The sequence below is a fragment of the Nyctibius grandis genome, chromosome 9 (assembly GCF_013368605.1).
Source record: "Nyctibius grandis isolate bNycGra1 chromosome 9, bNycGra1.pri, whole genome shotgun sequence".
Taxonomy (NCBI): Eukaryota; Metazoa; Chordata; class Aves; order Nyctibiiformes; family Nyctibiidae; genus Nyctibius; species Nyctibius grandis.
The window spans coordinates 27,162,159-27,177,734 of NC_090666.1; the positions used below are offsets into that span (position 1 = coordinate 27,162,159).

General features: G+C 46.2%; 1 protein-coding gene across 3 annotated transcripts in view; it reads right to left on the reverse strand.

Annotated features, from left to right (window-relative positions):
* Positions 1-3,538: 3,538 nt before the first annotated feature.
* Positions 3,539-15,576, reverse strand: part of FN1 (fibronectin 1) — a 55,835-nt gene continuing 43,797 nt past the window's right edge. For all 3 annotated transcript variants that reach the window (XM_068407276.1, XM_068407275.1, XM_068407277.1), the window contains 13 exons: positions 14,992-15,179; positions 12,632-12,719; positions 12,274-12,450; positions 11,951-12,040; positions 11,557-11,736; positions 10,905-10,994; positions 9,599-10,065; positions 8,859-8,997; positions 7,279-7,443; positions 5,901-6,026; positions 5,237-5,343; positions 4,830-4,940; positions 3,539-4,382 (listed from right to left, as the gene is read on the reverse strand). In XM_068407276.1, the coding sequence (XP_068263377.1) occupies positions 4,308-4,382; positions 4,830-4,940; positions 5,237-5,343; positions 5,901-6,026; positions 7,279-7,443; positions 8,859-8,997; positions 9,599-10,065; positions 10,905-10,994; positions 11,557-11,736; positions 11,951-12,040; positions 12,274-12,450; positions 12,632-12,719; positions 14,992-15,179 (2,003 nt within the window). In that variant the 3' untranslated portion in view covers positions 3,539-4,307. The remainder of the gene's footprint in view (positions 4,383-4,829; positions 4,941-5,236; positions 5,344-5,900; positions 6,027-7,278; positions 7,444-8,858; positions 8,998-9,598; positions 10,066-10,904; positions 10,995-11,556; positions 11,737-11,950; positions 12,041-12,273; positions 12,451-12,631; positions 12,720-14,991; positions 15,180-15,576) is intronic.

Here is a 15,576-nt window from a genome sequence, read left to right on the forward strand (position 1 = left end):
TGGTGTTTGGAGTCTTCCCTGGTTTTATTAGCTTATGCTTTAAAAATCGTGTTTCAGACTCTTTTCTTACTGTGTTGTTCTCCTTACATGTCTTTTCTGTCATGCTGTTATGAGCGTAGCTGGTACATACCATGCTGTGAGGTTCTCTTGAGAATCTGTTAGCCCATTCTTCACCTGCATCTTCTAAAGTGTTGGCTAAACCAGAGACTGGTAATAAGCATCTGGCAGCTCCTATTCTCCCGTGTTCCTGCTTATCGTTTACCCTTTGTTCGCTGTCTTTGGGGCACTGTTCAATCTACTGACGGAAGTTAATAGGTGCTGATCTTCCAGGTGAGATCTCTGCATGAGATGCTGGTAAATGTCTAACTAAGGTGATACCTATCTAGGGCCTATCATCTGCTGTGTTACTTGTGCTGAGCAACTTGCAATTCTCTATGTACACAAGGTCTCACAGCATCCATAGAAGGTTTCTTTTGCCTCCTGCTGTGCCTGCGGTAAGGTTAAGGGACATACATACAGGAGTCATACAGAATTGGGGAAAGGCACCTAAGTAAGTGTCCTTGGCTACCCTGCCTCATTTGTCTGACTAATGGCTGATGATAAAAAGCTCTAGTTCCAGGTGTGAGGTTACCTCACAGGAATGCCCTGCGGGGTAGCTTGTCACCCAGACTGCGGTGACAATTTCAACTAGGCTGAAGCCTTCCCCTTGAAGGAAACTGGCAGTGCGTGAAGCCTGGCACTTGACAGGCTCCTGTTTTTGGGCATGGAGCCACGGGTGTCCTTCTGGAAGGAGTATGCAGGCCTGGAAGTGAGGTCTGCAGCAGCTGCTCTGCCAGGCCAGGAGCCGCTGGTCTTAAGCTGCTGAGAGATGCCCTAAAGAGGGGCATCCAGCAAGTTCCTGCTGACAATGGGGCTTAAGAGCTGTGAGCCTTCCCCCAGAGCAGGCCCGAGGAGTGGTTCTTTGTAAGCAAGGGCTGTGTTAGTCCATACGAGGTACGCTGATCTCCTGCTAGTTGAATGAATGACTCCTCCCTTTGACACTTGCAATCATTAAAAGCAAACAGCGTAGCTCTGCTTTGTGTCTGGTTCCCATAGGAAAGGGCATGTCTCTTCTCACGGGGGGATAGGTCTGCTCCCTTCAGTTGATGTTTTTTGAAGAGCGGGCTGCTGACAGGCTCTGTTTTGCACCATCACCGTATGGCGCCTTGCCCCTGGCAGGTCCCGTGCTGGCAGAACAACAGCTCCCAAAAGTGTGGAAGTAAACAGCGAGCAGCGAGGAATCACACTCAGCCTTTGCTGTCAGTAGCAGAGACTTTTTTTTTCTTTTTTATTCCTTCAGTCACCAAGAGGCTCTTCCCTGGAGTAGAGAACTCTGACTCTGGTTCTTCCTGTGCTCTAACCAAAGCTCTGCATTATCTGAGAAGACAAACCATGTGCAGATGTGCCTCCACTTCTGGAAAAAAACAGCCAAGGGCTTAAATGCCACTGGCGTAGCTGTGAGTGCCTTGTTTGGGAGCCTGAAAGCTCCCCGCTAACAGGGGCAGAGGCTCCCTTCATCTGCCCCTGCTGTGAAGGTAACTTGGGTTGGACAACACCAGTTGATCTTTGTGCTCAAGTGGACCATGGATAGAAATCGAGGCTGTGTTTTAAGGTGCAGCTGCTGTTCTGTTGCCACTTTATGCACCACCACCTGGGTGAAGCATGGGAACCTTCAACAGCCTTGGTTCCTTTTGTTGCTAATTGATTGTTTCTAAAAAGAAAGATGTGTGGCTGATACTTTGGATCTCACAAGTTTCTACTGCCTCTGTGCTGCGCTCCAGTAGTGGTTTTCAAATGTAACTGAAAATGAAAAGCTTTAGCTGAATGACAAAATGCCCAGCATTATACTAGTAAATGTTGAACAGAACTTGTCAGCAATGTAAACCCTCATGCTTTAAGGCGTGGAGAAACCTCTGCAGAGAGCCTATGCAAATACACTGTTTAAATAATTTTATCCCATAACGCTTACTGCGGGGAGGGAGCGGTGTTGCTGTTACAAGGGATGTGACATCAGAGTGAGGAGATGAGCTGGACCGTGGCTCCTGTTCAGCTGGGCAATGCCTGTGTGTCTGTGAAGTGAATTAGTGGCAAAGTGACTAAGTAGGGATCTTTGCGATTGGTGGAAACCAATCTGTAACCCTCACTTGGGAAGGACAAATTAACAGAAATCTAGTTTATCAGGAAAGTGTTCTTCTGTGCCTCTGCCTATGCCCTTCTTAGTTGTCATGTATTTTAGATACTCATTTGGCTGTTGAATGTTGGTGGGATAGAACCGATTGCTGCTGCCATCATTTTACTATTTGCAAATGTTTTCGTTGCTCTATAGATAGCAATCTGTGAAAGCAACTGCCATGTGTGTTTCTCATGTCAAGAAGCCAAATTCTATTTTCATGCTATGCTTTATTCAATCCAGAGCAATCCATTGACTCGAGTAATCCAGCGCTTTTGGAGCCAGGAGCGGAATGCAGCCTTGAGGAACCATGACAGAACCTTTCCTGTTCTGTACTTGCAAATGCTGTACAGGTTTTTTGCAGCGTTGGCAGCGCAAGCTGAAGGGACTTGCTGTTAATTTTGTTAATTGTAATCAAGACTGGCTTTGTTTTTAAAAAAGTTTTGGGGAGAATTTTATTTCCCTCCCTCCTCACCCCACGAGGCAGAAGCACAGTAGACTTGAGCACGGTTTTTCCCTGTAACACGTGGATGTAGACCCAGGTGCTGTCTGTCCCCCTCTGTTTTGTGAGGCTTTCTGCAGAGGTAAGGGAAGGGTTTCCATGATGCTGCTGCAGCAGTGCCCGAGGGCACGCTCACGAGGACATAAAGAACCTCAGTTCTGGATTTTGTTATTTGAATTTACCACGCTGCAAAGGGAGATGGAATAGCTGAGAGTTGAAAGAAGGGATCATAGCCCCTCTATAAACCCTTTAGATGGTGACAGATAAGTTACCCTCCATTGCAGAGAGGGGTGGACTGTGGCCTGCCCCAGGGGCAGGGCATGGAGCGGGGCCTCAGAGAGCCAGTGTCCATTTGGACTTGTAGGGAGTTACTGGGTCCAAGTCCAGGTAAGCTTTGACCACATCCAACTTCAAAGGTGTGGATGGCCTCACTAATTTTGGCAACTCAACCATACTTGATTCTAGGTATTTAAGCGTCTGGCTGGATTGAGGACCACCTCTACCTCAGTTCCTGTCCAAAGCAGGGAATATTTTCCTTTCCCTCCCCCTTTTCTCTCCTCCACCTCTTCCCACAAAGCAAGCCTGTGCCTCCTGCAGCGTGGCATACATACTCAGAGTGGCTTTGCGCTCTACTGGGGCAGGGGCTGCAGCTGGAAGTCTTTAATTAACAAACTGCTCTAGAAACATTCTCTTGAGGTTTTACTTCACGCTTCATTGAGATGTTTGTTCCGTCTTGTTTCAAGGCAATGTTACTCCAGCTCGGAATAATAATCTTCATCCTAGATTCCATGGCAGCAAAGAGAATCACTTAAACTATGTGTCTGGTTTGTAAATCTTTTTATTAAAAGAGTTGTTTTTTTCTTTTCCACAGTAGTAAAGCTTTGGCACTTACTTACAGTATAAAAATAATCACTGATCATAATTACACCAAATTCCTCTTTGTCAACTGCATACTAAGTGTCTTCAATACATTTTATTCCCATATAAAAACACTTGAAGGTCAGGGGAACAAAACTGATAAATAACAGTATGAGATATAAAGATACAGCTAGAAAAATACTAGGATCATGGAGAAAGAATTAGGACTGTGCATATTTTAAATATCACAGTGATTGGATTGGCTGTTCCTATCTTATTGCTGGCTGCACGCTTATGTGAAAGCAGAAGTGTTTGGTGGACTTTCCTAGCGCTAAACTTCAGTAATGTTGTACTCAAGTGTTCTTTGCATAGCACGGGAACCTTGAATTTCTACACCCTCCCTCCCCCTTAATATTTTGATCCCCCACCAATTTGTGATTTAGCATCTCTCCCTCCTTTTTTTCTTTAAATTTGAAAATACTGGCTGGTAGTTCAACACTTTGAGCAAAACCAAGACACTCGCTATCAATCAGGAGAAAAGTCTGAAACACTCCAAGAGTGGCGCTTGGAGAAGCTGTGAGTTGAGCTTAAGCTGAGAAAATGGCTCCAGAGCAGAGGGCCATTCTCCAAAGATGCAGTTTTGCTAGCATCACTCCAGTTTGGGTGGTAATCCTGGCAGATAGGTTATTTATACTTTGGTTTGTCTGTTGCCATTGCCGCAAGAAGTCTTGCTGGATGTTACTTTCCCCGTGGATGTTGTGTGTCTGCCTGTACATCTAGGGGCATGAAACACTCAATTGGGCAGTTGACGTTCTGTCAGGAGGGAAGGAAAGCAGTTAGCGCTCTGTCCTGTAAGGACGGACACTTCTGCGGCGTGGTTTGGGCTGAGAATTGTTGCCAGCCTGTGTAGCCCTTCACCTTTCTCAGCACAAAGCACACAGCTGGTTTACAGCAGCAAGCGAAGACTAGGAAATGACTACATGCGCTCCCGCCTCAGCCAGAGCATGCAGGCGCACCCCAGCACCGCTAACAGAGAAGTCCCACTGCTGTGAGCGTGGCACTGAACGCTGTGTGTGGAAGCGTGAGCTCGAGCGTACAGTCTGTGCTGCGCAGAGTGGCCGTTTGCTGGATCGGTGGCTATCGTGCACTTCTGACCGAGCAGAAAGCTACACACTGCTCCTATCCCTGTACAGACACCATGTATCCGTGCCATAGACCAGACTTGCAGGAAGGGAGGGCAGAGAAGGGAAGTGTACTCACGGTGTTTGTGGCCTGGTGGTATCTCTGAGTAAACTGTGTGTAGGTATGGCCGGCAGAGCCTTCAGGGGCCACCTCCACGCTGGGTCTGCGGCAGTTGTCACAACGCCAGCCCTAGAGAAACAGATCACGCTGATGCGGGTGGCCAAGGAGCTGCCTGTGTTTGTACGTGTGGGTACAGCTCCACCAACACCAGTGAGGCTGCTCCCATTTTATGCCATGCAGGCCCCGACTCCAAGTCCCTGCAAGTACTTAAGCTCTACTACTAATTATTTTTCTTCTTAATGGGCCTGTTTTGGGCAGGCATTAGACGCCATCTGATCTGAAACCCAGCAGCCTTAACACTGCACTCCAGCACAGCCTCCTCTCTTCATTCCCTGTGTTCACCATGGCAGGTCCCTCCTGCTTACCTGCTGTCCTCCGTAACAAGTGCAGGAGCAGATGGCTCCAAAGTACTCCTTCTGCCACTGCTCTCCAACCTGGTACATTTTCCCATCATCGTAGCACATGGTCTCATCTGTGGAAGAACAGGCAGAGCTCAGTTGCATGGCCTGTGCTTGGCTTTAGGCATTCTCAGAGCAGCTTGGTGATGAGCACAGGGGCCTCTGGCCAGTGCACTCCTCCGTTTCACTGGAGGCTTGCTGACTGGCAGGGAGAACATCAGTCATTTTTATAGCTCTCCAGACACTTTAAACTAGACCGTGAGGGTATCTGCCTGACAAGAGCAAGGCAGTTTAATTCACAGTGTGAAGATCTAGAGGATTTTCAGGGGACAGGCCCTGCAGAAAAGTCCTGTGTTATTGATTAGGGTAACCTACACCACTTAGTGCAGTGACACGTCCCTCCTGTGTGGCTCCAGGGCCAAAGGCAGACAGATGCTGAGTGGGCTGTGACCTCAGCTAACAAAAGAGGCGTTTCTTCTTTTCAAGCTTGGGAATGTGAGTTTTAAAACCTAAATCAGACATACCGATAACTCTGCTTGCCCCCATGGCAGGACCTTAATGGGCACAGCCCTGAGATGCTGAAATTTTCTGAATGGGAGCTCAATTAAATTAACATCAGAATGAGACTTACGAGGTTCACACTTGAACTCTCCTTTTCCATTTCCAAGGCAGGTGCAGCTCATCATCTGGCCATTCTCACCCTGCCGGTCCCACTTCTCCCCAATCTTGTAGTTCACACCATTGTCGTGGCACCACTCTGGAGAAGGCAGAGGAACAAGAGAAGCAGGAGTTATCCCCCACGCTGCAGTGATGCAGCAGGAGAACAGCTTGGTGTTGTCTCAGGAACCAAGAGAGGGGCAGGAGAAAGAATCTTTTCAGCTCATGTAAGTCCCAAGGAAGAAATGGGTTCCTGGTGGAAATGGGTTTAGCTCCTGCAGCTTTTAACTGCTACAGCTTTAGGAAATAGCTAGAGGCTCTTGGGAAAAGAGTAAGTAGGATGTAACAAGAGTAGGGAGGGGGAGAGGAAGGTTGGCTAATAGGAGACAAAGAGAAATGAATGGTAATTTAATAGATATGGAGCAGGAAGGGAGAGAAAAGTATTTCAAATGCTCTTTTTTTTGAGCAAATACCCAGTAAAACTGTATCACAGAGACTGCAAAACACAATGAGTAAGCCACGTGTATCAAACAATGACACATAAATATTAATTCTGTAAAACAAGTGTCTTCCCTGCAGTCATTCCTCTTAGGCTATGCAAATTCCAGAAATACCCTCTTTGCTCAGCTTATTCCACAATTTAAAAACACAACTTGAAGTCATTGGATACATGTTGTGTTAAACCACTCAATCATGGACTTTTGTTCCATTCCCTTACATGAAGTTTGATACTCTTCCATGTAAACCACAGTCCTGCAAAGAATAAACCTTAGTGCCCCGGCAGAGGTGTTGCCTGCTCGACAGAGCTTCAAAGAGCAGCTGAGAAAATGAGAAAACTGGTTCCACAAACTGCTTTACAAAGGCTGTCACAGACTCTTGCTGTAATACTGACTGAAATCCACACAAGCTCTGTCTGGCCCAATGCAACGATGTATATAATTAGGAGATGAAAATTCCACTGTAATTTAATACTCAAAGCTGTCTTCTTAAACAGCTACTCAGATACTGTCACTTAGGCATCTTGCCTATCTCACTTTTACACATTACCTGGACATGCCTGGCAAGGGTAGGGAAAATAAAACAAACATTTAACTTTGGTGAGAAAGTAATTACGGATCAATACAACATCGATTGTTGCTGATGCAGTGAATGGCAATACTAGCTAAGCTGCATAGCTCAGAAGTAAGCCAAGTTTTCCATCACTTCTCATGATGCAAAACACTGATTTGGTTTAAAAACTTCACAGCCTGCTGCACTCCTCTGCATCATGTTTGGATCAGGTTGGTTCTGTCAAACATGCTTTTAGTGCTCAGGGAGTTAGGGACAGGGATGGTCAAAAGCAAGCTACTCACTAGAAGAATCGCATCTGAAATGGCCGCTGCCAAAGCCTAAACACTGGCACCAGAGTTTAAAGCCAGTTTCAGATAACCGCTCCCATTCCTCGCCGATGGAATAGAAGGAGCCAGTGTAAGTATCAAAGCAGGTATCATCAGCTGGCTGGTTTAGTCCTTCAGACACTGCAATGAAAGAAAAAAAAGAAACAGGCATCACACACAGCAATAGGAACTCCTGAAAGACAGAATGATTTTCACTGAATATGTGCTTTTTTTTTCCTTCACAATATCCTGGCAGTAATGGAGCTACCCCATGGGCGTATACGTGATGGCTCTGTCAGCAGTCCAGACTCCCTGTGATTTATTTTCCATTTGCATGTGTCAGAGCAGTTGAATGATAAAAAAAACTGACAGGAAGGCTATTTTCATTTTGATTTGCCAAGTTTCAAGCAACTGTGAGTTTGCTGCTGGAGACCAACAGCCCAACTGAGCCTGTTTTTAAGAGAAATGTGCTGGGGAACAGCAGGAGGTCGGTAGCTGCAAGTGCAGTTTTTTGGGACACTTCAGATTCTAGCTCATGGCAGGGGGATGGGAGAAGGAGACCAGCCCATGCTGTTGGACAGATTGATTTCCACCTTCAATGTGTGCCTTGATTGGAAGGTGGGTGTTTTACAACCACCAGTTCAGTGTGTGACAAGCAGTGTCAAGAGTTAATGCTCTCGGTTCAGTCTGTGACAGACATAAGGGGTGCTGGAAGGGGAGAAACAGCCTTATTTTCCCAGGGAGATGGGGGCTTGCATGGAAAAGCCTACTGGGTGGACAACGTAAATCCTTAGCTCTTCATTTCCTCTTCTCCCATCCTGCCCTCTTCTTCTTTTTGGCCTCAAAATACACACAGGAGGAAATGGAGGGAGAAAGAGTTGTTGACCAGAACGCTGTGCTGGGAAAAGCAAAGCCCAGGTCCCACAGGGTGTGTGTGGGCTCTGGGCTTTCCAGCTGTGGCAAGTACTGTCTCAGACCACAAGTGCTTGTGGTTGGTCACATGGCTTCTAAGTGCTGCCTGTTTGTGCTGAACCAGCATCCCTGCAGGCAGCCTGGCCTGCTGCCGGACCTTCAGGATGGTCTAGCGGTGCTGCTGGATAACCAGCACAGAAGCAGTGGCAAATGACTGACAGAGCAGTTAAGCTGGCCACTGGCTCCTTCCCATAAGCACGGTGTGTTACTGTGACAGCAGATCTTCACTGCTGGGCAGGAATCTGCAACACCACCATGGATCCCAGACTTCCTCTAAGAATAGCAAATATCAGATCTCTTGGTGAGGCGCTGACCCTACAGGAGCGTATGGAGCCTCAAAGCACATTCTTCATGATTAAACAGCTCAGAACAGCTCTAGTCACACCATCAGTGTGGCAGTTAGTTACCCAAGATCAGGGGACTTCACAAATCACTTATCCTAGTGTCCTGTGAACTCTCCTTGTCAGGAGAAGTTTCCTTTCTGAACTATTCTCAAGCCTGAGCACCAGGGAGGTTGTCTTGAGTAAGGGAAATGAGGCAGGGACAGCAAAGGTTCACCTAGACTCCATAAAGCTTTTACTTACCAGTATTGCCAACTGTGACCACCTCCTCCAGCACCTTTTGTCTCCGGTGATCTTTCAGGGCTTCCACTATGATGTTGTAGGTGGCCCCTCTTGTAAGGCCAGTGAGCGTAGCACTGGAGGAAGTGCCAGGAACCCTGAACTGCAACAAGAGGCAATGCCAAGTCACCGGAAAGGGAAGAGTGATTATTCCTTAGGTGTCACCCCACCCATAGGAAAGACAGGGTGTTTAGGTTGACTTCTAAGCTCTACACCATGATGGAACAAACCCATTCCCCTTAGACATTCTGAGAACTTCAAACAATACCAAGTTAACCTTGACTACTCTGGACTATGGTTCACGAGGGGTATGTTATTACTGCCATTTCAGGGAAAAAGAAACCAAGGGAGACAAAGGAGAAGGGCTAAGGGAGTCTTTGGCTTGGAGAAGCAGCACCTCAGTCTTCAAAACTCCCAATCATCTCCCTGACTGCCCCCTTCCCTGGTGAAATGTTGATACTGAGAGCATTTCAAGGGCTTTCTGTTTTAGCAGTTTTATCCGGTAGCCTTCTCCATGAAGGAGAGGAGGGAGGCATTTATCCTGCTCTCAACTACATGTTAAAAAGACTCTTTAAGCCAACTCTGACTGCCCCCTCTGAACCCCCACGAGATGGGACTGGACACAGCAAAGGGACTGGCCTCCCAGGAGACATGCTGCCACAGAGTAGGCTAACACCATTCCTGTGCTAAGACAGTTCAGTTACCTGCAGAGTATCTTCATCCTGACTGATTGGCTGACACGAGATGATGTATTCCGAGCTCTCCAGCAATGGCCTCCAAGAGATGGTTGTCTGAGAAAGAGCTTCTTGACCTGTGGTGTCATTGCGCCTGGGCCCACGGGAGTGAGGGTATGAAGGTTCGACTATGATAGGCACTTGGTACCCAGGGATTTCAATCGCTTCATCTACATTTGGTGGTTGCCGTCTTGACCCTGGCCTAAGGGGAGTTGCTGTAGTGGGTACAGGCCGTCTGTAGCCATGCTCCTCAAAGAAGATTTGTTGACCTTGGTGTCCTATTGTCTGCGGGTGCCCCGAGGTGCCTGGAAGTTGGATACCGTTTCCATTGTCATACCTATTGTTTGTGAGGTAAGGGGTCCCCTCGTCAATGGAAGGTACGTCGAGAATGTCTGGTTGGTTGGGGTGCGGTCTGGTAATCAACGTGGGAAGCTCATCTAGCCAAAGAAAGGTTAGAAGCCATAAAGCAAAGCATGGCAAATTAACAATGGTAAATTAAACAGCTAGAGTGGATGCTGTCACCGCTCCAAGCATTAAAGATTAGCAATGATCCCAAGATGCAACACACTTTTTATGACCTCATTGTGATTGTGAAGGTCATTTCTCTCTATATATATTTATATATTTATATAAATATATCTTTCATATATAGGCATAAGAAGTGTGTTGGTATGAAATTTTCATACAGCTGAGCAACAGTTTTGAACACTGCAACCCAAAGAAGCCACCATTGCTCAAACTGAGAAGAAGAAATGATTACAAGAGATATTCACAGGTTATCAGTTTAAGAAAAATCACTGGTGTGCAGTAAGAAACCAGCCCCTTCATCACATTCGGAGATACAGCTGGTATTTTGCTTGCTATGGGTATCTCAATCTCATACTGTGGAGGGTGTAAAGTAAGAGAAATGCAATGGGCAACAAATAAAGGGATTCTGTCTTTGATGCCATCATGTGCTAGATGGAAATGTGAGTGTTAGCCCTAATTTAATTATCAATTAGGTACCCAGGCAAGAATCAAGCACCAAGTATGTTGTTCTGTTCTTAGTATTCAAACACAGCTAAATGCGATTCATGTAACTTCAGAATCTTACCTCCTGCGTCCTAGAAAGGAAAACCTCTTCACAAAGCCTATTTGACTCATAAAAAAGGTGTGGCTGAATGGTGTGAACAGCATATATTTTAAATAACACTATTATTTCAGTCCTGAGATTGTATTCCCCCAGTGGAAGACCTGATCTCCTGTTGGCACTCAACAATCCAGAGCTTTGTTTTACCTGTTCTTTTCCTGCCAACCAGTGGTTCACTCTTCTGATTGTTCTTCACAGCAATGATGTAGATGATATATTCAGTTCCTGGTTCCAAACCTAGGTAGGGAGGAAGGACATAAAGCAATCTTAAACTCAAGAGTTGCTTTTCTTTTATGTCTTTGTGTGGGATCTAAGGCAGAATGAGAGGTGGCTATGGCTACAGTGTTGGGTATCTGTGTTTTGGTTCTGAGGCTTTCAGGACTGTATGAAGACTCCAGCCTCCTGCTCCTCAGAGCAAGTCTGAAATCTGACCATGTCAGCTGGGAGACACAAAACATAGTGTCTTCAGTCTGAGTCTTCAGAATGTGTGACTGATGGGGTGCCAGAGTCATGTTTTTTTTTCCTTGAGTGGACGACAGTTGTGGTGGCAGCGGAAACAAACATCTGTGGATTGTTCAAATCTGATGGTTGATTTGATCAGAGCAGTGTATTGAGTTTGTAGGACAGATGTGCTTATAAGACCGCTGTCCGTCATTAGAAACCACAATAAAGGAGCAAAGCTTTGTCTTTGTCTTAGCCGACCATCAACACATTTTATAATGAGGCGCACTCTCTCTCTCCCCCCGCCAAATTTAAGTGTTTCAGGTGAAACGCTCCCAAACAAAATAGAGACAGGTACCAGTAATAGTAGCCTCAGTGCTGCCGGGCCGAGGGCGAGGCAGAACCTCCTTGGCTGGTGAGCCAGGTTTCTCATATCTGATGATGTAGCCCGTGATCTTGGCTCGCGGAGGCTGCCAGGTAATCAGGAGGGAGTTGCTTGTGGTTGTGAGGAAGCGCAGGTTAGAAGGAGCATCAATAGCTAGGTGAAAACAAAAGGGAACAAGTCAAATGCAGTAAAGGCAAGCATATTCACCTGAACTGCAGCTTCTGACACCCTTCTCAAACTCAGGAGTAAAACGTACTGCTGTAAGTCACAGTAATTATTATATGTGATCAGATACAGACAACTTCTGCCTGACCATATGTGATTACTATGTGTTAGCACGAGCAGAAAAGTCAGACAAGATCATTACCAGTGGAGGCATCAATCACTACTGGGGAACTGCGTGCATTCTCATTCAGAGTGTAAAGGTAGATCTTGTAGTCATTGCCAGGTTGCAAGCCTAAAACGAAGTTAAAACATAAATGTTAGCTAATCTGAGGAAGCCATCGAAAAGGGACATCAGAATGTCTTTCAACAACTTCTTGGAGACTGCTCTTTATGACTCAGATATTTTTCTTACTTTTTGTTCCTATATTATTTCTCATCAAGGAAATTCAACTACTAAACAAGAGGCCAGGGTACCTTCCAATAAGACCCTGGAAGCTCCTGCACCTGCAGCAGCCCCTCACTTACCAGTGATAGTGTAAGACCTAACATCAGGGCTGATGGTCCTTTGAATGGGGCTCTGGCCACTCGCTGGGACAGCATCAACTTGGAAGCCAGTGATGGTCTCAGTCTTGGTTCTCCAGGTAATGGTGATGGTTGTCTCAGTGGCATCTGTCACACGGGCCCTGCGAGGAGGACTAACATCTGCACCAGAAGGAAAAGGTCTCTTGTCAGTACTGTGCGGATGGTGAATCTTACCAGCTAAGTGTTTGTGAAGGCCTTTGCTGGAGCTATGTATAGAGCCCTACTTCTGACACAGAGTAGGATCTCAGCCTCTGCACCCAGCACAGTACTAATTGGTCACTTGTGGAGGGTCACTACTTACTTTCAAGAGTGGTGACCACCCCTTGGGCTGGTCGGCTGGTCAGAGAGTCCTTCAGGGCATACACGCTCACTTCATACTTGGTTGCTACCTAGAATCGACAAAGTTATACCATGTCATGAGAAGGATCTAGCACAGTGGGAAATGCTCCTGCCCTCACTCAGTGTTTGGTGGAGCCACATTTCCTGCATTTCTTGGTCACCAGTTACTGAAGTATGAAACCTTAAAATAAATCAGTGAAGGACTGATGGGATAATGAAGGACTGATGGGTCTATCTCGATTTCAGTAAAGCGTTTGACACAGTCTCCCACAGCATCCTCGCAGCTATACTGAGGAAGTGTGGTCTGGATGATCGGGTAGTGAGGTGGATTGTGAACTGGCTGAAGGAAAGAAGCCAGAGAGTGGTGGTCAATGGGACTGAGTCCAGCTGGAGGCCTGTGTCTAGCGGAGTCCCTCAAGGGTCGGTACTGGGACCAGTTCTATTCAATATATTCATTAATGACTTGGATGAGGGAATAGAGTGCACTGTCAGCAAGTTCGCTGATGACACAAAACTGGGAGGAGTGGCTGACACACCAGAAGGCTGCGCAGCCATTCAGAGAGACCTGGACAGGCTGGAGAGTTGGGCGGGGAGAAATTTAATGAAATATAACAAGGGCAAGTGTAGAGTCCTGCATCTGGGCAAGAACAACCCCATGTATGAGTACAAGTTGGGGACAGACCTGTTGGAGACCAGCGTAGGGGAAAGGGACCTGGGGGTCCTAGTGGACAGCAGGATGACCATGAGCCAGCAGTGTGCCCTTGTGGCCAAGAAGGCCAATGGCATCCTGGGGTGTATTAGAAGGGGTGTGGTTAGCAGGTCAAGAGAGGTTCTCCTCCCCCTCTACTCTGCCCTGGTGAGGCCGCATCTGGAGTATTGTGTCCAGTTCTGGGCCCCTCAGTTCAAGAAGGACAGGGAACTGCTAGAGAGAGTCCAGCGCAGAGCCACGAAGATGATTAAGGGAGTGGAACATCTCCCTTATGAGGAGAGGCTGAGGGAGCTGGGTCTCTTTAGCTTGGAGAAGAGGAGACTGAGGGGTGACCTCATTAATGTTTATAAATATGTAAAGGGCAAGTGTCATGAGGATGGAGCCAGGCTCTTCTCAGTGACATCCCTTGACAGGACAAGGGGCAATGGGTGCAAGCTGGAACACAGGAGGTTCCACATAAATTTGAGGAAAAACTTCATTACGGTGAGGGTAACTGAACACTGGAACAGGCTGCCCAGAGAGGTTGTGGAGTCTCCTTCTCTGGAGACATTCAAAACCCGCCTGGACGCGTTCCTGTGTGATATGGTCTAGGCAATCCTGCTCCGGCAGGGGGATTGGACTAGATGATCTTTCGAGGTCCCTTCCAATCCCTAACACTCTGTGATTCTGTGATAATTCTCATTATTTCCAGCTGTAATAGAAGAGTAGACATGAACCCTGATAAACAGTGCTGTTGATAATACTTAGTAGCGCACATGCGCACACCCAGGAGCAGAGGAAATCCTGGAAGAAGCTTATTTGTCATCCCTCATTTTGGAATCTGTGCTTCAAAGCTGATTCTTCAGAAAAAACTAATTTACATCCTGTTTTTCCTGGGGTTAATGGATGCCATTTGCTATGATAAGGTGCTCTTGCTGTGAAGAAAATGGTGGAAGTTACAGCATGGTCTTTCATCCTTGACTGCATCAGATCAGGAGTCCACTTAGATTAGAATGTTTTTTAAGGCTCATTTTTGAAAATGATTCATTAAACTCCTTAAAAACAGATCAGTAGCTTTTTAAGATAGCAGGAACCATTAAAAGCAGTGATTTTCAGCCTTTTCCAGTTCAGGAACTCCTGAAATGTTTCCAGTGGAGAAGATGGCTATCTAGCAAATTTAAGCCTACTCACAAAAGACTTGCATTTTTACTTACTTTTTGCAGATGTCTTAAAAATAGGCAATAGACTGCCAGAGCTCTCATATCACAGCTTGAAAACCTCTGCATTAGGTCACTTTATCCGACCTCTTTTGTGAAAGATGAGTAAAAGCATTTTTCTGGGTTACTGTTGATTGTGAACCTGATAATTTGCATTTGATTAAGGTATCCAGTCTCTGTGTTAAATGAGGAAGAGGAAAGAATGCAGATTCAGCAGGCCAATTCCTTGCCTTTTAAAAACTATAGTAACGAGTAGTTACAGCTGATGGCTAGTCAGACTTCAAACAGAGTCAGACCCTGAGGAGCTGTAATGATCTACTCCAGCTGAGGTTCCTGACCCAGGAATTTGAAATTGTTTCAAGTTCTCCTATCATCTTCCCACAACACAGTCTGCATTACACAAAGAAAAAGAGTTACCATTAATCCAGACACGACAGCAGATGTACTGTCTGGAGAAAGGTTGATTTCTTTCATAGGACCAGTCTTTTCTTTGGGGTTCACTCTGACTCTGTAGCCAGTGAGGCGAACGTTCGGTGCATGCCAGTTGACAGTAAGACTGGTGGGAGTTACCTGATTAAACTTCAGGTTTGTTGGAGGTGGAATTGCTGCAAAAACCGAGATTGGCACATGATTAGTATAAAGACAACAGCCTTGGATAAAACAATATTCTCTCCTGAATACGAGACAGGTTTAGGCCTGAAATACATGGGCAGGAAAGTGGTGTGTCTTCTGCAAACACAGGCATAAAGCACCGTGGAAGGGGACAAGGTATTGAGGAGGAGATTCTTGAATCTACAGTAACACTCTTCAGCAGAAATAAAGAGATCTCAATGCTTCAAACCCTGAGTAACAACACTTGCTGTGATATAAGGTGAAGGCTTTAGGAGGTGCTTAAATCTGTAGTAGGCCAGTCTGTTTTAATTCTTCTGCCTGTCTCTGCTTTTCTTCACATAGCTAATAGTTTAGTCCTGCTTCACTTGCCTATCTCTGTTCATTTCTCAA